General features: G+C 33.2%; 3 protein-coding genes across 14 annotated transcripts; 2 read left to right on the top strand and 1 right to left on the bottom strand.

Annotated features, from left to right (window-relative positions):
* Positions 1 to 1525: 1525 nt before the first annotated feature.
* Positions 1526 to 11917, top strand: LOC122303706 (transcriptional corepressor LEUNIG_HOMOLOG-like). 3 transcript variants are annotated; one of them, XM_043115610.1, is made up of 19 exons: positions 1526 to 1717; positions 1883 to 1989; positions 2300 to 2380; positions 2520 to 2617; positions 2857 to 2966; positions 3064 to 3353; positions 3521 to 3575; positions 3695 to 3806; positions 5318 to 5367; positions 5464 to 5727; positions 8115 to 8174; positions 8352 to 8573; positions 8884 to 9022; positions 9109 to 9218; positions 9634 to 9783; positions 9981 to 10136; positions 10290 to 10406; positions 10570 to 10767; positions 11507 to 11917. In XM_043115610.1, the coding sequence occupies exons 3-19, from the start codon at positions 2349 to 2351 to the stop codon at positions 11648 to 11650; spliced, it is 2307 nt and encodes a 768-aa protein (XP_042971544.1). In that variant the 5' UTR covers positions 1526 to 1717; positions 1883 to 1989; positions 2300 to 2348; the 3' UTR covers positions 11651 to 11917. The 3 variants fall into 3 exon arrangements, with proteins under 3 accessions (XP_042971544.1, XP_042971543.1, XP_042971542.1); XM_043115609.1 differs by having other exon boundaries at positions 3521 to 3596; positions 8118 to 8174; XM_043115608.1 differs by having other exon boundaries at positions 1527 to 1717; positions 3521 to 3596.
* Positions 11918 to 12755: 838 nt separating this feature from the next.
* LOC122303704 lies at positions 12756 to 15764 on the top strand. Of its 10 annotated transcripts, none has more exons than XR_006240796.1 (4): positions 12896 to 13447; positions 13669 to 13895; positions 15192 to 15287; positions 15397 to 15764. XR_006240796.1 is itself a non-coding variant. In XM_043115606.1 (3 exons), the coding sequence occupies exons 1-3, from the start codon at positions 13222 to 13224 to the stop codon at positions 15399 to 15401; spliced, it is 342 nt and encodes a 113-aa protein (XP_042971540.1). In that variant the 5' UTR covers positions 12900 to 13221; the 3' UTR covers positions 15402 to 15764. The 10 variants fall into 10 exon arrangements, 1 of the variants encoding a protein (XP_042971540.1); XR_006240801.1 differs by having other exon boundaries at positions 12897 to 13443; positions 13781 to 13895; XR_006240799.1 differs by having other exon boundaries at positions 12898 to 13447; positions 13781 to 13895.
* Positions 15765 to 15896: 132 nt separating this feature from the next.
* Positions 15897 to 17951, bottom strand: LOC122303705. Its single transcript, XM_043115607.1, has 3 exons — positions 17742 to 17951; positions 16832 to 17109; positions 15897 to 16303 (listed from the first exon to the last, which is right to left on the bottom strand). The coding sequence occupies exons 1-3, from the start codon at positions 17744 to 17746 to the stop codon at positions 16257 to 16259; spliced, it is 330 nt and encodes a 109-aa protein (XP_042971541.1). The 5' UTR covers positions 17747 to 17951; the 3' UTR covers positions 15897 to 16256.
* Positions 17952 to 22862: the final 4911 nt, after the last annotated feature.

The following is a 22862-nucleotide window of genomic DNA, read 5'->3' as shown; positions in this document are numbered from 1 at the left end:
AGTTAGAGTCATCTTCAATTACACTGAATGATTATATCCACTTAATATAAGCCGCGTTATCATGTGTAATTAATATGATAAGATTTGAAATGTAAAATAGCATTACTCTTTTTCATTTAGAGTAAAATGTTTTATGTACAGTCATTTTTATGTAATCTTTTATAGACTTCAATGATATAATTGATTATATATTAAAAAAATTAATACAGTCAATCACATCAATATAGTGTGCATAGAGTATGCAAAAATGATTGTATATAGCATTACTCAAAATATTCTTTTATTTATATGGTAAAATCTAATTGTAAGTGATTCTGCTTATTCATAATAAACAAGCTAAATAATTTTATATCATATAATTATTATAACTTTTTCAAACTCTTATATAAAATATAATAAATAATTCAATTCTTTTAAATTTTAAAATAAAAATAATATAAAATATTAAAATTTTAATAACATTTTATTTAATTTTTTAACTTTTATCTTATATATATAACCAAACGAAATGACTATCATTTTAAATTTTTTGATATGATATTAGTTGATCAATAGATTAGTAAAAAATAATAATAAATTTCCAATCACATGACATCGTGTCGGTTGAGGATTAACAGATAAATGGTTAAATAGATGGTTAATAGTGGGTTGAGGATATGCCCTCACACCATTATTTACAAATTATATTGAGAAAATTTGAATTTTAAAATGTTAATCTTTAATTATAAACTAGTTTATGTTATATAAAAAACACGAAAGCGTCTTCAACACCTAAGTCGAGAGTAATGTTATTTTTTATTATATATATATATATATATATATATATATATATATGTATATATAATTTTTAATTAAAACTGATGACTTTATAAATGAATTATTAAGTAAGAAATTATTTAAAATATAATACATCGATTGAAAACAATAAAATTATTTTTCTCAAATGATGTATATTTTCTCATTTCTAATAAAAGAAAATGGAAAAAAAAAATGTGAAATCTCGAACTTTCCTATAATTCGAATATCCATTAAGCACCGTACACTTTATCCCACAGCATCCTTTACACGTTAAATAAAAGAAAAATAATATTTATAATTGTGATCGTGTAAGTATGATGCAGTTTTTTTTAAAAAAATAAATTAATAAAGAATCTATATGAAAAAAATTAATTTTTTAATAATAGATCATACTATTTTTTAAAATAATTATATAATATTTATACACTTTATAACTGTATACAATATTACTCATCAATACCTTTCCTCCCTGGCAAGACTAGTTCGACATGTGCCACTGTTTTAGATGATAAAACTATTTCATCTTCTTTTATTTTATTATTATAAATTTTTATATAAATTATAAAAAATATTTTAATTCTTTTAATTTTAAAATAATAATAATAAAAATAAATAATATTATAATAATATTTTATTCACTTTTAAATTTTTTATCTCATCTCAGACAAACCGCACCATAACCGCTGGTAACTTTATAGACAACCGAGCCTCGTCAATTCTCACTCACTCCGAGCCTCAGACTTGGCTCCCTGTATAAATAAAGCCTCCCTCATAAATATCTCCCCGTTGCGTTGTTCCGATTCCCGTACACTTTTTCTCTTTCAGTGTTAAAGCTCCAGCTGTGTTCTGCTTCATCCACACTCCACTAAATTCCGTCACTTTCTCGAGAAGAACTAAATTTTAGCCTGTCCAGACCATTGTAAGAGTATTAACAATTCGCATTATTCATATGATATGTAACCATTTATGGTTTTTAGATCACTGTTTCTGTGCGGAATGCACAATCTATTTCTAGGAAGAGCAGGTTTTTAATTTCTTTGGCACTTGAATTTTGTTTAATTTCAGTTTCTTTTGTTTGCGTCAGTTCAAGTAAGGCTTTTGTGAGGTGGAGATCCTGTGGGATGTTGTTGTAGGCTTTGATCCTTTCCACTGCTATGGTTTTTGGCAACTTTTTGCGTTCAATTTGAATTGGTGAGTTTGAATCCTGCGATCTAGTTCCTGAATTTCGCTGTGTTTGTTTATAGAGAAAGCTGTAGAAGCAAGAGGAAAATAACTTTGGAGTGCTTGCTTTATTCTCTTATGTGAAAACACCGATGGTTCGGTTCAATTCAGCAATATAATGGCTCAAGACAAAATTGAACTGATACTGTTGAGACAGCGAAAGATATAATGTTTGCGGCTTTTTTCAACTGTTTCTTCGGGAACCAATTGGACCATTTGTGGTTTTATTTATTCTGGAATTATGTTTAATGATCTGATGGTATGGATGGCTCAATTGCAGGGACTAACGGAGGTTATTTGTAATTATTTGTTCTGTATTTGAAATAAACATGGCACAGAGTAATTGGGAAGCCGACAAGATGTATGTATACTGTTTGTATGTTTTCATGGTGTTCAATTTGTTGATTCGTCGTTGAGTTTTGTTCTTGTAGTTTTAATGGTTTGGAATAATCATGGCTCTGAAAAGTTATGTTTGCCTTGCTTTGCTTATCTTGCTGTAGGCTCGATGTTTACATTCATGATTATTTGTTGAAAAGAAAATTGCATGCTTCTGCAAAAGCTTTTATGACTGAAGGGAAAGTTGCCACAGATCCAGTAGGTATGTTGAAAGCTCATTCCTGTCAAAACCCTAGTTTGACTACCGATGTATTAGGTTGTCATACTGTTGTAAATTTGTTGATCCACGCTGCTTGCTAATAATGACACTATTGTGGTTCATTTTATTGTTAGTAAAATCACGGTTTACATTATAATTTACCCATTCCAAAATAAAAGTTTTGGTCTATATTAGTAAGGAAGAGAGTGATCTGGTTTTTAAGTTTTATCGTGGATGTGCAGCAATTGATGCTCCTGGAGGATTTCTCTTTGAATGGTGGTCTGTCTTTTGGGACATATTCATTGCAAGGACAAATGAGAAGCATTCTGAGCCTGCTGCTGCTTACATTGAGGTGTTCTGCATTATGTAGATTGCTTGGATTTCTTTGTTTGTTTCTTTTTGTTTTTGGCTTTTCAGTGTTTTTTATGTTTTTATTTCATTAATATTAGGCCCAGCAAATTAAGGCAAGGGAGCAACAACAACTGCAAATGCAGCAATTGCAACTCATCCAACAGCGCAATGCACAGCTACAACGCAGAGATCCTAATCATCCTGCCATTGGCAGTTCTATGAATGGTATGAACTCTGAAGGAATGATGGGGCAGCCATCAGCCAGCATATTGGCCATGAAAATGTACGAGGAACGTATGAAACACCCTCATTCAATGGATTCAGAAACACCCCCAGCAATTGATACAAATAGGATGGCACTTCTCAAATCAGCAACCAATCATCCTGGGTAAATTTTTTTCACTTGCATGTATGCATGTATATATGTACATTCACGCATTCATGTAAATGCATATATATATATATATATATATATATATATCTACCAGATCTCTAATTCTCTCTTTCTGCATGGTTGTACGGCTCTTACATCTGTGGTTATTGTTGTTGATTCAGCCAGTTGGTACAAGGTACTTCTGGGAACATGTCTGCAGCTTTGCAACAAATCCAGGCACGAAGTCCTTTAACAACTGTAACTACTCAGACTATATGCACTAGTTACATTTGGCTCTCCTTCTCCCCTCCCTTTCTCCCAAGACATGCTGAGGGTTTTATATGTGGAGTTTGTAGGACATCAAAAGTGAGGTCAGTTTGGGTGCAAGCCAAAAAAGCTTGCCAATGGATCCTTCATCAGTTTATGGACAAGCGATTTTTCAGTCAAAATCTGGAGTAGGTGGTGCAGGTATGGTTTCCTGGCCCTCTATTAACTGAAACAATCTATACCATAGCTACATTGTCACACTTTTCATATTAGTGCATGAAATGTCATTCTCATTGCCCCCTCTCTCCAGGGGAACTCATTGGGCTTGTATTAGTGACACCATTTAGGAATACCGTACCAACCTGGCTGTGGTACTTTCTATTCCAAATCAGTAAACTTTGAGACCCCAATGACATCTTTGAAAGAAGGGATTGATTAAACTTGAAATGAAATATTTTTGGAGACATAGTGGTGCAAATCCTCCAAGGCCAACCTCACGTGACTACCAAGAGGGAAGAAAAAAAAAAAACAGAATCTCTCCAACTTCGAATTGATCAACAAAATGGCAACTGCCCTCTTCCTTCCATTACCACTTCTTTAAAAGGATTACATATGATGCTATAATTTAGGAAATAAACTAGGAAAGAATTACCAACTTAGCAACAGAATTTTGAAATAAATAGATAAGAATTTTAACAACTAGATGAGTCTCCATCATCCACGATTCAAGGAGCAGTTTCCGCATTGGTATCAGCCTCCAGATTTGCATCACATAGTTTAAGGCTATAATGTAAACAAAATCATGTTTAGAAAGTGGATATCACTCGTGATAAGACCAAATTGCATTTGGCTAAATTATGAGTATGCCTTATTATGGGATATTATGGTAACATTTAGCAGCTATGATTTGGTGCATCTTAATCATGTCAATATTTCAGATTGGATGTTGTCTTTTTCTAATTTCTAACGAAAAGACATTCCTGCATCAAAAATCTATGTATAATATAAAAAGCTACCCTCATTGTGACATATTTTGAGATAACTAGTATACCAAGTTCTAACTCATAACCTGTATCTTCTAGCAATCCACATTTCAGGTAATATCCCTTTAAAAATAAGTTTTAAGTTTGATAGTTTAGTCGATAGCTTCTATGTTAGTCTTTAAAAGTGAATTATCATCAGCCCAAGATGATGCATCTAGAATGCCCTTACTTTGTCTCTAAAATATAAGGGGAACTATTTATGAAAGTGTGAATGCCTAGTTATTTATCCCTTAGTGGATAAACTGTTGCATCCATGTATCTTGGTATTATCGAAGCACATATATGGAGATGAGATGCAAATATGATACAGTTTTATTTTACATCAAAATTGTTGATTCTGTGGTTGTGAGATGTAATAAATATCGTGCACGTTTTGTGCGCGCGCCTGTGTGTTTGCTTTAATTTTATGCGTGTGCCTGTTTTCTCTTAATGTTGGTATTAGAAACGAGAAGCCAGTCGTTAGAGAGATTCAACTTTAGCAAATATTCCCAATGATCTGGACTTTCTTTAAAATTCCTCACCCACATGTTAACTTTATGAATATTTTAAGAGGAGGCTTACTTAACTGTCATTATAATTGGGAATTGGTTAGGAAACTTTCTGAAGTCATGAGTAAAATCATCATCATTTTAAAGTTTCCCAATGGTGTTCTTTCCCTGCTTCCTTCAGGATTGAGTCAAGGCATCACTGGTCTTCCGCTAAAGGGTTGGCCTTTAACTGTAAGTTGTAAATGGTGTTCTATATGTTGCCCATTCTAGTCTTCCATTTAGTATGAATTTTGGGCTATTCCTTGAATGTTGCCAAGTTGTATTTAGGGATTTGACCAGCTACGACCAAGTTTAGGCGTACAAGTACAGAAACCTAATCTACCAACTCAAAGTCAGTTTCTTCTAGCATCACAACAGCAGGTCATGGCACAGGCTCAGGCACAAAGCAACCTTGGAAATTCATCTAACTATGGAGATATGGATCCACGTCGATTTTGTGGACTGCCTAGGGGTAGCTTGAATGCAAAAGATGGTCAATCCACTAGAAATGATGGGTCTATATGCTCTCCAGCGCAAGCAAGTTCACCAAAGGTTAGAATACTTTACTAAATCAGATGCAAACTTAGGTAGACTAGCATTCAATACATGCACAAAAATGTGAACACAAAGGATATTGGTACAATCGACTCTAAGCTCTTCTCTTCTAAAATATTTATACATAATTGTTATCTTTTTATTTTTGGAGATTTTCCTCTGGGCAGTTCTCTTTCCACAGTTTATGATAACATCTCTAATTACAAAAGGGAATATGTGCAAGCTTTTGATGCTATTTAGCATCTGCACTACATTGTATGTGGTATGATAGCCTTGAATAACTTGATCTAGAAGATGTAGACTTTTCATGTTACAACTTAGGGATGCACTAGTCTCATCTGCACTATACCAAAAAATAATGAGTCAAAGTTACAATTGGAACTCTTAGGGGATGCTTAGGGAATGAGATGAGATGAGAAATTTGTGAATAGTGGTGAAATGGTTTGTGAATATTACTGAAATGATTTGAGTTATGATGTTTATTGGGTTTTGGGAAATGGGAGAAAAATTTGAATAAAAATACTATAAAGTTAAAATATTTTTAGAATATAATTTTATATTTGTTTTGAGATTTGAGAAAGTTGAATTGTTTTTTGTGTTTTGTTTGGAAGTTTGGGAACATTGTAATGATTGGATGAAAATGTTGAATATTTTAAATTGAAAAGTATTTGTGTTTAAGTATGTCTGGGAATGAGTTGAGATGAGATGAGATGGGATGAGATGAAACCTTTTCCAAACAACACCCTAATAATATTTTAAAGCCCAGTTCCATCTAATGAAAATTCAGTATGAGGATTACACCTATTGCAACACCTTCATAATCCACCCACCGAATGTGGGACTTAACGCATCTATAATAATCCCTGGTTTCACAATCTACCCTACCCAAATCTTTGATGTGCTTGTCAAGGCTCTCATTGCGTAGTGCCATGATACCACATTATATGATGAACTAGGGATCTGCTAGTCTCTGTCAAAATACTAGAGAGACCAGAAATATACGAAGAGAGGTTTTGGAAAAGTTGCCATCTGATTTGGCCACCTTCATTATATATATTGTAAATTCCATCTATACATGGAAGTATAAGTCTAACTGATTCCTAATATTCAGCATCTATACATGGTAAGATAATATGTATAGCTAATAATAAAACATTCCTAAAATTGTATACGGTAACAGTCTCATCTATGTTATATTCCAAAAAGATTAATCAAAGTTAATTGGAGTTCTCTGGAATATTGTAAATGTTTTTTTAATAAAAAAATTTTATAATGTTAGTTCTACCTAGTAAATATCCAATGTGTGATTTAGCACTTGTGCAACATCTTCATGATCTACTCTCCCAATGTGTGACCTAACACGTTCATGACAATCCAGAGTATCACTTGTCACCCATCAATTGTTTTTAAAGCCTTAAGAATTATAAAAGTAACTTTCTTCTATAATGGCCAGAAGGGATAAATGTGATTTTGGAAGTTGGAACTCCACAGTCCAGGGCATAGTTGATTTTATTACTACCATTTTTTTCTAATCTAGATGTTTCTTAATCATAAATTCAATATTTTTGTAGTTTTGGTAATTTTCTTTATTAATTAGGTTGTACATTTGGCGTTATTTATGCTTATAAAGAAAATCGTTTGGAGTTAGTTATCATCTCTTTGTGAGAATTCAGCACAAAGGAACATTTTTCTCAGCCAATGTAAATGTTATATATAGGTAAAGGAGACCAAAAGGGTGGGAATGACTCCCAGATATAATAAATTACCAAATATACATCGTATTGCCTAATTTGCCTAGTGGGTTTGTTTGTTAGGAGTAGAAGCTGAAGCCTGAGTGTAGACCCTGATTTATTTTCGAACTAATTTGCATTGGTTTTTTCACTGCTAGGAAGAGGCATTTACAACCAAAAAGATAAATCTATATTTGCAAGCTCCATATGCATGGGTGCCTATGCACACCCGTGTATGAGAGAGAGAGAGAGAGAGAGAGAGAGAGAGAGAGAGAGAGAGAGAGAGAGAGAGATCACATAGGAAATTTCTGAGTGGATCAATAATTTAATTGATTCTGTAATGCAAGGGTGTGTGCCTATTCTAGTGCATGCATATAAGGCACTTCCATCCATGTTACTTATGTTTAAATGTTCGTTCAATTATAGAAGATTATGAATGTACCATCCCATCCAAAACAGAAACAGAGAAAATAAGTATTCCTATGTCTGTTGTCTGTGTATGCATAACCATACTAGCTCTCTTTCAAGCAGATTATATGTTATTCTAGATTTTCTGAATTGTGTCATCAGTGGCCATATGAAATAGTTTAGTATTTTCAACTTCACTTAGTTATCTGTGTAAATAGTCTTTCTGAGCCTTTGGTGGGCATTCAGCAGATGAAGATGGGCCAGATGCAACATTCTTCATCTCAACAACAGGACCAATTGCAACAGGTTATAATTAATTTTTCAGATTATGCAGATAACTAGATATCTTTTTGTCTGGGTTAAATTGTTAACTGTCACTGTAATCTATTTCCTGGGAATATACTGTTTACAATTCAAAGGATTCCTGCTGCCACATTTTCAATTAGAAGACTTGTGTCGTTAGCTTTTTGTTTTTGGTTGCAGAATTCCAGAAAAAGAAAACAGCATTCTTCTTCTGGAGCTGCAAACAGCACTGGTACAGGAAATACGGTTGGCCCTTCTCCTAGTTCTCCACCATCCACCCACACACCTGGCGATGGAATAACAACAGCAAGTAGCATCCAGCATGTTAACAGTGTGCCTAAAAGCTTGATGATGTATGGTCCTGAGGGGACGGCAGGCCTTGCATCATCTTCTAATCTGCTTGTATGTTGATATTAAGCTTTTGATTTTAACCTATTTTAGAGCCATTCAGTAGACATCTTATTCATCAATTTAGTTAAGATATATGGTAGATCTGGTTTCTTGATCTCTGAGTGTATAAGTAACTTATTGGTTATTGTTTCACAATAAATATATGACATCTTCTTGGAAATCATCTTCAATTGAGCTCTCATATAAACAGATGTTTGAGCATTGAGTTTGTAGAGATGTATCTGCCATATAGGTACCATAACATAGAAGCCAAATAGAGTGGAATATTAGTATGCTTCTGAGAAAGTTATTTTTATTTCAGGAAGATATGGAACGATTTGGAGATGTCAGTGCTTTAGATGATAATGTGGAGTCATTTCTGTCTCATGATGGAGATGGAGGGAACTTATATGGGACATTGAAGCAAAGTCCAACTGAGCACCAAAAAGAGTCTTCTAAAGGTATCTCATCATCATATTGCGTCCATGAAGGCTTGTGGCAATTGATTTGCTCTCGAAGGTACCTATGGCTACATTCTGTGTTTCAGGTTTTACCTTCAGCGAAGTTAGTTGCATGCGGACAAGAAACGGCATGGTTACTTGCTGTCATTTTTCTTCAGATGGGAAGTTGCTTGCTTATGCTGGACATGACAAGAAGGTATATTTCCTTTTGGAGTGAGGAGAAAATGCCGGTTTTGAGGAACGCATATGACATTGTGGGAATTATATTTTCTTACCATTTTTGGTACACAAGAACACCAATGAATTGTATAACAACTATAATGTCACTTTGTTCATAGCCAACCACTGACCTCAGACTTGGAGGTCACACAGGAAGAACCATTTATATGCCATTTAAACCAACAGGTCTATATCAATGATGGCTACCTGTTTCTGTTGCGATCAATGATATTCTTTTGTTTACTCATAAAAAAAATGATATTCTTTTGCTTTGCAATTTTATTATTTGTTCTCCAATTAGTTTAGCCACTCTTTCACCTTGGAATAAACAATATAATGGAAGTAAAGAAAGAATAAATTCTAAAGTATATTTACATTGCTGTATGTATTAGGTTGCCCTCTGGAACATGGACACACTAAATACAGAAAGCACCCCTGAAGAACACAAATCATTGATTACAGATGTTCGCTTTAGGCCGAACTCATCTCAGCTGGCTACAGCTTCAGTGGATAAGTCTGTGCGATTATGGGATGCAGCAAATGTAATGTCACCATCTTTCTCTTCCACCTAAAACGTGGGTTTTGGTTTAATATTAATTTGCAACATTTTTCTAGACTTCAGAGGCATTGCTTTCCATGTGCTGTGTGTTTTTCTTATAATATGTATTCTCATTCAATAAGTTGTATATTCAATTTCTACTCTACTCCCAAGATTAACTTACAAGAGATATCCTGGCAGCCAAGCTATTGTCTGCATGCATATACTGCACACGCTTCGGCTGTTATGTCCCTTGATTTCCACCCAAAGAAGACTGATCTGTTCTGTTTCTGTGATAATAACAATGAAATACACCATTGGAACATTAATCCATTCTCCCGAACTCATGTCTCCAAGGTTGGTTCTTTCTTTCCACTTTTGGTCTATGTTCAGTGTTAAAGCTGCACTGAAGTTATTAATTTGTTCTAATCTTCCATTGTTTTTTTTTTTTTTTTTTTGACAAGCAAAAAACAAGAGGTGCAACATCTAATCTTCCATTGTTTGGTATAGGGAGGTATGACACAGGTGAGATTTCAACCAAGAATTGGACAGTTGTTGGCAGCAGCTTCAGATCAAGTGGTGTCCATCTTTGATGTTGAAACTAACAGGCAAACATATTCATTCCAGGTAAGGGATATGTGGTTGCTGACAAGTATCGGCTGAGGTTGACTAACTGACACAACCTCCTCTTGAGATGTTGATTGTGTCACTTCTTTTGGTAGCACCTGGTTTAATTGTTTTTATATATATATATATATATATATATCTAAATCCTCCATCTTCCTCATAGGGACATTCGGAAATGGTAAATTATATTTGCTGGGATGCAAATGGAGATTACTTGGCATCTGTTAGTCAGAACTTGGTGAAGATTTGGTCATTAGTTTCAGGAGAGTGCATTCAGGAGCTCGGCTCTAATGGGAATCAGTTCCACTCTTGTGTCTTTCACCCTAGTTATTCAACTCTCTTGGTCATTGGAGGAATCTCGGTAATTCCTAGTACTCTTCATGGAGTAAATTTTTAGAAAATAAAATAACTTGCATTGATGGTACAACTACACAGATTAGTGTAAAACAAGTTATAAAATAGTCATAAAAGAGTTGCAGGAGTATCATTATCATGTTTTTTTTCCTCACATCAAAGGTTTCATTCCATTTGCTGCCAGTCCTCAGATCGTAATGAGGAGGTTGCTACCCTGGATTCTTTGTTTTTGTTTGTTGGCAGTTTTATGTTGCTAAGATTGGCTCAGCCCTAATGCCCAATTCCGTTCCACCCCTTTACCATTGAAACATTGAACCCATTGGTTTCGGGAGGTGGGGATTAGTTTTAATTATTGGTGAAAATGTATACTTTTATCCCTATGCAACGTTCACACTAACTCTGCTTGGGTGTTTGTAAATCCCTTGGAAATGGAAGTAATACCATGCACAGTTTGTATTGCACTTCACTTCGACTTGGCCGGTTATCAACCTAATGGCTATTTTTCTTTGAGCTTTGAGCATCCCTTCGAGGTATAATGCATACGCATGACTCTATGTAGTGTGTGTAATATGCTTCTTGGTTCTTTTTGTCTCCTTGCTATGATTTTATTCTTGTGACAAAGTGATTCTGCCTTCTGGTTTTGTAAAAATGCATGCATAGTCATATGGAACGGAGCTTTCATGCTTCAAGTAAGGTTAAATTTATTACTATTTGTTGTTTTGCAAACCGTGGGTGATGGGTTGCAGTCATTGGAGTTATGGAACATGGCTGAGAACAAAAGCATGACAATTTCAGCACACGAGAACATCATCTCGGCTTTGGCACAATCACCTGTCACCGGAATGGTTGCCTCAGCAAGTCATGACAACACTGTGAAGTTATGGAAATAGCTCGAACTAGTCTCCAAATATTTTGGAGCTTGCGGCGTAGCTTTCAATCCTCCACAAAATCTCGGGAAAACCAAATAGCAGCAGCATGTTTAATCAGATATGATTGCAGTAGTTCTGTGTTCCGATTCCCAAATATGTTTTAAGTTAAATGTGCTAATTTTGTAACTCAAATATGAAATGTGCTTATTCTGCTTGGAATGAGCTGAAAATCGAGGAGCTATGAATATGAACTGAATTCTGATATTTTATTCGGTTGCTTTTGCTTTCTGGGCCCGAGTTTTGTAATGAGTTTATTTGACCGAACACAAGTCCAAGTAGACAGAGTGATTAACAGTCTTAAAGAGCCCAACCTCTTTAATAATATAACATGTGTTAATAGTGTGAATGCGTGGGGTGACAGTTAGGGCTGAGCAGAAATTTGAAAATCCGACTCCGGTTTTGATCCGCTCCGATTCTGACGAATTGAAGTCGGAGTTGGAGTTTTTTTTCCCCTAGAAGTCGGAGTCGGAGGTAGAGGTGTCCCAACTCCGATTCCGTTCCGATCCGACTTCGACACACCGACTCCGACTTCGATATTTTGCATATTTTATAAAAATATGTGTTATCAATATATTAACATCTAATAAATAATAATGTATAAACATTATAATGAATAATATAAGTTAATATAGTTAGTATAAGTTAATTTATATTACTAATTTACTATAAGTTACTATAAGTTAATATAGTTATTAGTTACACTATAAGTTACTAATTACTATACCTTATATAGTTAATTTACATTACTAATTTACTATAAGTTATTATAAGTTAATATAGTTACTATATAAGTTACCATACCTAGTGCCTTAATTTACATTACTAATTTACTATAAGTTACTATACCTTATATAGTTAATTTACATTACTAATTTACTGTAAGTTACTATATAAGTTACTATAGCTTATTTTATATTTTACATTACTAGTTTACTATAAGTCAATATATAATATATAGTTATATATATACTATATATATTAAGGGCTTATATAGTATATAGTTACTATAATATGTATTTTTTATGCATTAATCATATATATTTATATGTTTTATATAACTATACCTTATATAGTTAATTGACATTACTAATTTACTATAAGTTACTATATAATAATAGAGTTTTTCTATATGCAAGCATACCGCGGGCGAAAATGCGGACTATTGATGATGTGGCAAGTTTAAAAAAAAAAAAAAAAAAGGAGGGAAGCAAAACAATAAAAAGAGGAAAACACGAAACGTGCTTCAGAAGATTTGTTTCATCTCTCCCGTTCGTCCGCTGTAGCCTCTTTGAGCACCTCTGCGAGCACATCCTCCGCGACCACGTCCTCCGAGTTCACTTCACAGATCTTCTCCACCATTTTTAGTGTCGCGACCAACTCTTGCCTCACTTTCTCCATTTTCATCTCTCATTTGTCTTTGTGATTAGTCCGCTGTGCACCTGCAATAAGACACTTTTTTTCATTTAGAAAAAAACGAAGAGAAGAAGATTGGACGACCTCAACCATTTTCATCTGTCTCCCCACTTGAAAATATGACGCAAATCTCCTCAGCCATTTTTTGTCTCCCCTCCACTGCAGATTGGCCGATCTCCTCCGCAGTTTGCCGACCAAAGTTCTTCGTCTCCCCTTGTTCCTCCCTCCACTGCAAATTGGCCGATCTCCTCCGCAACCTACCTCCTAAGCGTCAGATCCTGAAGCTCGTCTACACTACTCTGCGGCTCTGCCACTACGTGAATTCCTCTGCGTCATCTCTAGTAGGTATGCTCCATCTATGCATTTTTCTTTTGATACCCAATTTATTTTATTCCTGGAGATGTAGCATTTTATTTAGCTTTTTATCGAACATATTTGGTTGATTTATACCCTTGTTTTCGTTTTATTTATGTCCATTCCATCATATATGCCCTCTCTTGCCCAAGTTTTATGCCCATTTCTTCGACTTCGTATGGGATCTGATCTATGCTCATTTAGCCTGATAGATGATCGCTCCTGAAGCTGCAATGTAGAGACCTACCTCAACCAATTTGCTTAAAATCTGTTGTAATTGCCTTAGTTTGGTGTTCTGAAAAACTGGGAGTGGGATGGATTTAGGTAGAGAGAACGAGAATCGATGGGAGAGGAGAAGAGAATGTAGCCTCAAGAATTAAATTTGTGACTTCTCAGCTGCACATGACAAAAAGCAAAGGAAATGCTCTATCTGAACTTGGTATTCCCTGCCATCCCTATCGCTACATGTAGCCTTTTCTTTTTAATAATTAGTAAGAAAATAACATGATTTGCCTTCAACAACTTACCAACTGACTTTTTGTTGCAGTATTTCAAGTGACTAATTTGTAAACTTATTTATTTATTTTTTTTATGAGTAATTGGTAAATTTGTAAGCAATGTTACTAGTTAATACCTCCTTGCGGCGTGCACTCTACTGATTTTATCTTCAGTAAGAGGTAGTTCATGAAAAAACATGGTAGCATTAACATCTTTGAGGATTTCTAGTTCTTCATACGACTCATCGCCACGTACTTAAGAAGCTATTATTTAAAAAAGGCACAATATTTTGCATGAATGGATAGAAAAGGAAGAGGTTCAACTTCTACACTGTAAAACTATCGCATCTCTAATGAGGAAAACTTCCTAAAACCATTTTGTTTGGGTTAACAGGTAATACAAGGTGGTCAATAACCACATATATTTTAATTTCAGAGCTCTTATTCTCCTATATGTTGTCTTCTTCTTCTTATCCTTGATGTATCTGGTCAACCAAATTGTTACGAACATATGAGAATTTGAAACCTCCAACAACCTGGTCTTGCTAAGTAAAACAATTGTTTGTTTACACTGCTTATGGTGCAGCGCTTAAAGAAGTGATTTTTCCTGATCTCCTTTCGATTTTACCTTCTTTTTTTTTTTTTTTGTAATCTCTGTTTTGGTTTTTTCACTATGAACTGCAGATCATTGACTTATATTTGTGAATACATGTACGGTCATAAAATGAAATTGAATGTGGTAGCAATTACACATAGGATAGTATCGCTAGAACCAATATTTGTGACTTAATCATGCCAAGAAGAAAATTAGTTGCCTGTAGTAGTAGTACTACTACTTAATCATGCTATTTCTCTAGATGATCTTGTGCGTTCGGGTAAAGCCACTAATTTGAAAACAAAGAAATTTGTCTCAATAGATGAACTATTTTCAGGTTCATGGTCAAGAATATTTAACACAATGCAGCCAAATATCCAATAGGAAATTAAGTAGCCACTGATGTATGGTTAATCAGAGCCAATCTCCCACTTGTTAATCTTTTCTCACTAGAGCATTTTGGACCCACCATTTGGTAGCCAACCTGTTTCAATAAATTGAGTATATGCACTTTTAGTTTTTGTAAAGAGTTAAATGTGTTCATACAGCCAAAAGTAAAAAGAAAGAGGATGCAGAATAAGAGTTTTGAGTTCCTTATTCTAGTTACTACAATGTATAAATGATGGAGAATTCATCAAGTCAGGTATTCATAGATGCAAATTAGGGTGGATGAAATACAACCAGGGGTGGATGAACACAACCTGAGCTATAGTTGGGGATTTTGGTTTTGTTATCATTGGTATGTATTCTTAAAAATGTACTTAAAATGTATAAAGTTGCTCATTTAAATTAGTAGTTGATTTATTTACTTCGTCAATTTTGCTAATTGCAATATATTAACCTTGCAGATTAAGGTACAAGTGTTGGTGAAATTACAAGTACAGCAACCAAGAGCTGAGTGAAGCATTCAGGGATATAGAACTATTAATTTCTGTAAATATACTTCATGAATAATGGGCTGTAAAAAATATTTATTTGTTTTCCCATGTAGTGTGTGGTTTGGACTTTACATTTGCTTCATGGGCTGTAAAAAATACTTATGAGTTCATTTTAATAGATGTGGGTGTGATTTTATATTAGTATCAGGAGTATGAGGTTGATAGATGTGGATGTGCTTTTGTATTTGACAGCTTCTCATCCTGAAGTGCTATCAGGTTGGTAGATGTCAGTTTGCAAAGATATGAACTTGGAATGAGATCGTCATTTTGATTGCATATTCTCCTGCTCTTGTGACATTGATTTGGTATTTCTTTTCCATTTAGGGGATACAAACTTTTGAGAGTGTGCAATTTTCTATGTGAGATAGTGCCAAAAACCAAAAAGACCCCATGGTTCATACACAGCAATATGTTGCAACAAATAATTTCCCCATGCGTTAAACATGGACATCCATTGACTCAGTTAAAATGTAAATTAGTCTCACTCATTCAAAATTTATCAGTTACAAAGATGCTCACATTAAAACATAATTACAGCAACTATGATTCATCATCAAAAGTTAGGCCTCGAGAAGACTAGTTTTGCTGGAGCGATACTGAAGAGGGAAACACATCCAAAGGATGCTGAATAAATCAAATATAATTCGAGCTTTTCATCCTTTTGTTTAATTTTGGTGGGCTGTATAAACATATGATTAAAACTAGTTTGGTGATTGCGCAGCCAGTATAAACATATGACTTGCTTTCGACTAGCTTGGAGGGAGAGGCTGCTACTGACTTGTTTGTTTACTAATGGTTTGGTGCTCTTGTTGTGACCCTGTTAAAAATGCCATAAAAAGAAAATAATAGAGATTAATCATTGAAACACCATTATAATGTCACTGTTATTCAGTTTGCTTAAATGGAGTACAGCAGCAGAGATGACATAAAGAAACTTTAAATTGATAAGAAAATTCCCCCTTCACTTTTTGATATAATACGAGGATGAAAAATACCAATCTCATCAAGGAAGACTTATAAAACATAAACCTACCCAAACCCCCACCCGACCCAAATCTACTAATTCAACAAAACTTCTTGGTGACAATCAAGGATGTGTCAATCCCACCACTGAGAATTGAAAAAATAACATTTTGTGTGTGTGTGTGTGTATGTTTGTGTATTTATATGTAAATGACTCCAATAACCAATATAACTAATGAACCAGTTTCTTTGATACATCAGTAGCTACATTCAGCAGAACGTATGGGGACAAAGAATCCTTCTAAAATGATATTCAACATAGTGATTTGAACATTCCATCTTTTGTACCAAGAAATAGTTAGTAATCACAAGAAATAATTACCATTAGCAAGTGGTTGAGGGGGCGGTTGAATGTGTTCATGAATCGATTTGTTGCCCAAGCTAGGAGGAACTAGAGCTAGTACCAATTGAACTGCTAGAATCAATCTTAGCCAACTTAGAAGCAGCAAATGCATTCTAGTTGTTGGGATTGCTCTGAGAGCTTTCCCAGCTAGCAAAGAGCACGACTTCCTTATGGAAATTCGTTGAACACGATTACTTTCCTGGCATATTGTCATTCGGGCTCTTTTAGGCTCTATTGTGGTAGACTTGTCTACTTTACTGCATGATGAACAGATTAAAATCAGATATTTATCTTCTAGGATACAGTACTATAGCTTCCAGCTTCTTTTCAATGAGCAACATATTTATGGCACTCAATCAATTATGCTGCAAGCAATTTAATTCATGTCACTCCATGCGCTTCCACACAAATCATGAAAATGAATTAACCCATTTCTAACATTGATGGTGATATCATTATGATCCATTGATAAAGAAAATAATCAGTTTGCTTACTATGTAATACTCCATAGAGGAACAAAACAAAGAAACATTGAAGCCAAACATTGCAATACACAAACCCAAAATAGAGAACACAGAGCAAGAGAATTGTACCACACCCAAATTAACCATCCAGAAGAAGTACCAACAGATGGACACAATTCAAAAATTCAAACACTGAATCTTAACGTGAACGTGACTAAAAATCTGCATGTGCAGGTGTGGAACTCACTACAAAGATAAAATCTGAATAAAGATAAAATCTTTAGTTTTAAAACCCTAATATCTACAAATTTCTCTAGAGCCAAACACAACCTAGAAAATAGAGGAACAAATGAAAGAGAAATCCAAGGCAAACTTTGCAATACACGGACCCAAAATAGAGAAGCAAAAGAGGAAGAGAACCGTACCACATACCCAAACTCCTCGGATCTACGCTGCGGAGTCCACGAACAACAACAATCCCGAAGAAGAAACCACCAAATGGGGGAGGAGTCTTACAACGTTAGTCTTCAGCAAGAGTGAGTGTGGGGGAAGATTGATGTGGGAGGAGATCTGGATGAAGAGTTTCAAACGGGGAAAGTCAAAGATGATGCAACTCGGATCGAAAAAAGAGGGAAACGAAAAAGAAAAAATGCAATTTCAACCCTTCCCGCTTTAGTAAAACGTATCGTTTTATTTAATCCACATCAGCATTGGTGCGCACATCCGTCCGCTACATGCCTGCATTCAGACTTTTCCATAATAATATAATTACTATATAAGTTACTATACTTTATTTAGTTAATTTACATTACTAATTTACTATATAAGTTACTATGTAAGTTACTATAGCTTATTTTATATTTTACAATTTACATTACTAGTTTACTATAAGTTAATATATAATATATAGTTATATTATATATAATTATAGATTATATATATACTATATATATTAAGGGCTTATATGATATATAGTATATATAGTAACTTATATAGTATATATAATATATATACTATAATATATATAGTTATACTTATATAATATAATATATATATATAGGTATATATTAACTTACTAATTAACTATACTTATATAATATATATAGTTATACTTATATACTATAATATATATAGGTATATATTAACTTACTAATTAACTATACTTATATAATATATATATAGTTATACTTATATTCTATAATATATATAGTTATATGTTAACTTACTAATTAACTATACTCTTATATAATATATATTTATACTTATATAATATATATAAGTTACCATACCTAGTGCCTTAATTTACATTACTAATTTACTATAAGTTACTATAAGCTACTATACCTTATATAGTTAATTTACATTACTAATTTACTATAAGTTACTATAATTTACTATACCTTATATAGTTAATTTACATGACTAATTTACTATAAATTACTATATAAGTTACTATAAGTTACTATATAAGTTACTATAGCTTATTTTATATTTTACATTACTAGTTTACTATAAGTCAATATATAATATATAGTTATATATATACTATATATATTAAGGGCTTATATAGTATATAGTTACTATAATATGTATTTTTTATGCATTAATCATATATATTTATATGTTTTATATAACTATACCTTATATAGTTAATTGACATTACTAATTTACTATAAGTTACTATATAATAATATAGTTACTATATAAGTTACTATACCTTATTTAGTTAATTTACATTACTAATTTACTATAAGTTACTATATAAGTTACTATAGCTTATTTTATATTTTACAATTTACATTACTAGTTTACTATAAGTTAATATATAATATATAGTTATATTATATATAATTATAGATTATATATATACTATATATATTAAGGGCTTATATGATATATACTATATATAGTAACTTATATATAGTATATATAATATATATAGTAACTTATATAGTATATATAATATATATATACTATAATATATATAGTTATGCTTATATACTATAATATATATATATATATATATATATTAACTTACTAATTAACTATACTCTTATATAATATATATATATAGTTATACTTATATAATATATAGTTATATTATATAGTATTAAAACAAAATTAATATTTGATTTAGAGTTAAAAAAAAGAGGCTGAATATACCAAAACGGAGCCCAAACGGCGTCGTTGGACTCTGTTTTGGTTGCCAAAACAAAGTAATTTTAGTAAAACGGCGCCGTTTGGGAGGCAAACGACGCTGTTTACTTCAGTCAGGACGAAGTCTGGCCGTTTATTCACCCCCCCCCAATACTGAAGTCTAGCCGTTTTGGTTAGGAACCTAGGGTTTATATTTAAACTCAGCCACTCAGCAGCAGCCCCCACGGTCCACGGAAGTTGAAACGGCGCAGCGGTAGCCCCAGCCTTCGACCCTCTCAGCCACCACGAAACGGCGCAGCCCTAGCCTCCGACGGCTTCTCCGGTATCTCCTCTCTCTCTCTCTCTAACAGAAATCGTTTGATTCGTTCTTGGGTTTGAAACTTTGAAATCTGTTTTAGTTGTTTTGAATCTTTGATTTCTCTTTTATCTGTTATGGTTTTGGACCTTTTGGTTGTTGATTTGTTTTTTGGTTTTTTTGAAACTCTGTTTTTAGGTGCCCCAGTCGGTAATTGGTAGTCCCCGTCGGCCGTCGCCCCGAGTCCCCACGCCATCGTAGATCTGGGTTATCGCACGGTGCCCACTGCCCTCCCACGGTCTCACCGACTTCGTCCCGACTCCGCTTCGACAAGTCGGAGTCGGAGCCGAAGCCGGAGCGGAGCATATAGCCTTCGGAGCTAGAGTCGGAGGTCGGACTCGGCCTCCAACAAAGTCGGAGTCGGAGTCGGAGGACCCAGATACCGACTCCGATTTGTCGGTGCTCAGCCCTAGTGATAGCACAATAACAGTGTGCATCTAGCTGCATGTACATTCTCTTCATAGTGACGTTTTGTCATTGGGGGTGATGTTTGAAGGTGTGTGGAGAGATACAACTGTTTTGATTATATCCTAACGGCTATGCCTGTCGTTAACCGTTGCCAATGGATCTATATAAAGCCCTTTGTGTAACTATAAGATATCTTTTTGATTTATGTGTCTTTCGCCGACCCATGAGACCGATACCCTAACGGGACTTCTCACTATATTCTGATCTTTATTTTTCCAAGAAATAGGTCTACTAAATCATCTATCATCTTCCTCGATGAGAAAAGTGGTGAAGTCTAGCGGTAAGCTTAACATAAAAAAAATTGAAACTCTAGTAATACAGGTGTATTAGGAGTGCAGTATAAAACCGAAGTAAATAACTAAAAGGAAAAAAAGCTAGGGATCCTGGGAGATTCCGTTCCAACCTACTGCTCCATCTTTTTTTTAACTTAGTCGTTAAGAAAATATTGTTTAATAATATTATAAATTTTTTTATTTTTTAAAAAATATTTAAAAAATACTAAAAAATAACATAATTTTAAAAAAATATATTTAAAAATATTAAAAATAATATAATTTTTTTTAACCTAATGAAAGCTCCCAGGGAAAGCCCTAACGGTCTCTAGACCCACCCTAACTAAAATGGGGTATTTTGATTAAAATATGAGTTTTGTTACTTATAAATAAAATTACGTATTAATTTATATATTAATATTGATTTCTTCATATTTAAAATTTAAATTAGTATTATTTTCAATAAAATTTACTTTTTAATCAATCACATTAAATTGATATACATATTAGTTTACAGTTGTGTTTGTAACTAGATTTTTCTTTAAAATATAAAGTTTTATTATGTATAAGTAAATTCAAGTACTAATCTGTATATAAATATTGATTTATTTATATTTAAAATTTAATTTAATATTATTTTTAATAAAATTTATTTTTTAACTAATTATATTAAATTAATATATATATTAATACATAATTATGGTTCCATCTATATTCTTTTAAAAATATATAAGGTGACGTATAATTCAACGAAAACGCTGAATGTTTAAGGAAAGAGAAGATGGTGGTACTTTCAACATAATGGAAGCTACGTACAAACACTGCGTATAATTCGATGTAGATACGGTCGTCCTTTGCATCACAACTATCGAAGATTTGGCTTGCAACCATCCTGCTGAATAGACAGCCATAGAAGGATAAAGCTTCTATGGCCTTCCTATTTGACCCTTTTTGTTGACTGTTAGTTAATTTTTTTTTTATATATATATTTAGTGATTGAAAAAGTAATTTTAAATATATTAATATATATTTTTTATTTTTTAAAAATATTTAAATATATTATCATTTTTTTAACTTGGACAGCAGGCCCAATAGTAAATGTTGGATAGTAAAGTAGCGTTGGCCCGACATATAATCATGGAAAGTCCACCTCTTCTCATAATAGAAATAATATTTATAATTATAAAGTGTATAAATATTGTATAATTTTTTTAAAATAAAATTTATAAATATGATATTTATATTAAAAAAAATTAATTTTTAATAATAAATTTTACCTATTTTTAAAATAATTATATAATATTTATATATTTTATAATTATACGTTACATTACTCTCGTAATCTATCCATGGCTTAGGACAATATCCTTGTATTTTGGGCTGTGGATTGTTATGCAGATTGTCCCCGTCAGTGGGCTATTGTGCTTAGCAGCTTGGGCTTTAATCCTTAACATTTTTTTCTTGACGAGTAATGTACTTCTTCTTCGTCTTAAATTAGAGTCATCTCCAATTATGCTCAATGATTATATCCACTTAAAATAAGCCACGTCATCACGTGTAACTAAATAAGACAAGATTTAAAAATATTTACAAATTAATATAGAAGATAGAGAAATATTCTTCTTTCTCTATTTTTAAAGCTTGGTTGGTTACACAAATCAAACAATTTCTTCTCATATAAGTATTAGTCTTGTGAAACTGGACTTGTTCCCACCGTAGTCTCTTTCATAATTAAGTAAACACTACGCAAGGCTTATTCAATATAGCTTATTGCCTAGCTATACAAATAAGTCTTGTTAGGTACCACCGACTTTTTTTTGTTTATTGAAAAAAAAATGTAAACGTACGCAATCGTTTTGAAAAAAATAAAATTCACAATTAAAAAATTAATTTTTTTTATATAAATTTCGTATTAATTTATTTTAAAAAAAAACTGTACGTCACTTATATTATTATCACTATAAATATCATTTCTCTTTCTAAAATGATCGTTACGGCCTTCGCTATAAGCAAACGGTTATTGGTGACCTAACTCTACCTTATCTTGACCCTTTGCGTTCTGGAAAAGAGAAATAATTGAAAATATAAAAGCTTGTTTGGTAGGCCATAGGTGTTTCCCTCGTTCCAAGGCCATTCTTCATCTTCCTTGGGTCTCCTCCTCAAATTTCTGGCCAAAACTTTAGTGCCGGGATCCTTTCAAAGAGAATTTATATACCCAGAGCCATGATCAATGAAACTTTATATGAATCAAAGTTGTTTAGTTTATGAGAAAAGAAGTTTCTCAAAACACACGG

The sequence above is a fragment of the Carya illinoinensis genome, chromosome 3, assembly GCF_018687715.1.
Source record: "Carya illinoinensis cultivar Pawnee chromosome 3, C.illinoinensisPawnee_v1, whole genome shotgun sequence".
NCBI lineage: Eukaryota > Viridiplantae > Streptophyta > Magnoliopsida > Fagales > Juglandaceae > Carya > Carya illinoinensis.
This window is presented reverse-complemented; position numbering and strand designations above follow the sequence as displayed.

What these genes read in the sequence shown, in the direction of transcription:
- LOC122303706 (XM_043115608.1), top strand. Translation starts at nt 2,349, where the DNA reads ATGGCACAGAGTAATTGGGAAGCCGACAAGAT. An exon ending in AGTTGCCACAGATCCAGTAG is followed by an intron (nt 2,618 to 2,856) that starts GTATGTTGAAAG and finishes GTGGATGTGCAG; the next exon opens with CAATTGATGCTCCTGGAGGA. An exon ending in CCAAAAAGAGTCTTCTAAAG is followed by an intron (nt 9,023 to 9,108) that starts GTATCTCATCAT and finishes TCTGTGTTTCAG; the next exon opens with GTTTTACCTTCAGCGAAGTT.
- LOC122303704 (XM_043115606.1), top strand. Translation starts at nt 13,222, where the DNA reads ATGACGCAAATCTCCTCAGCCATTTTTTGTCTCCCCTCCACTGCAGAT. An exon ending in ATTCCTCTGCGTCATCTCTA is followed by an intron (nt 13,444 to 13,780) that starts GTAGGTATGCTC and finishes GGATGGATTTAG; the next exon opens with GTAGAGAGAACGAGAATCGA.
- LOC122303705 (XM_043115607.1), bottom strand. An exon ending in CCCTCAACCACTTGCTAATG is followed by an intron (nt 16,304 to 16,831) that starts GTAATTATTTCT and finishes CATTTTTAACAG; the next exon opens with GGTCACAACAAGAGCACCAA.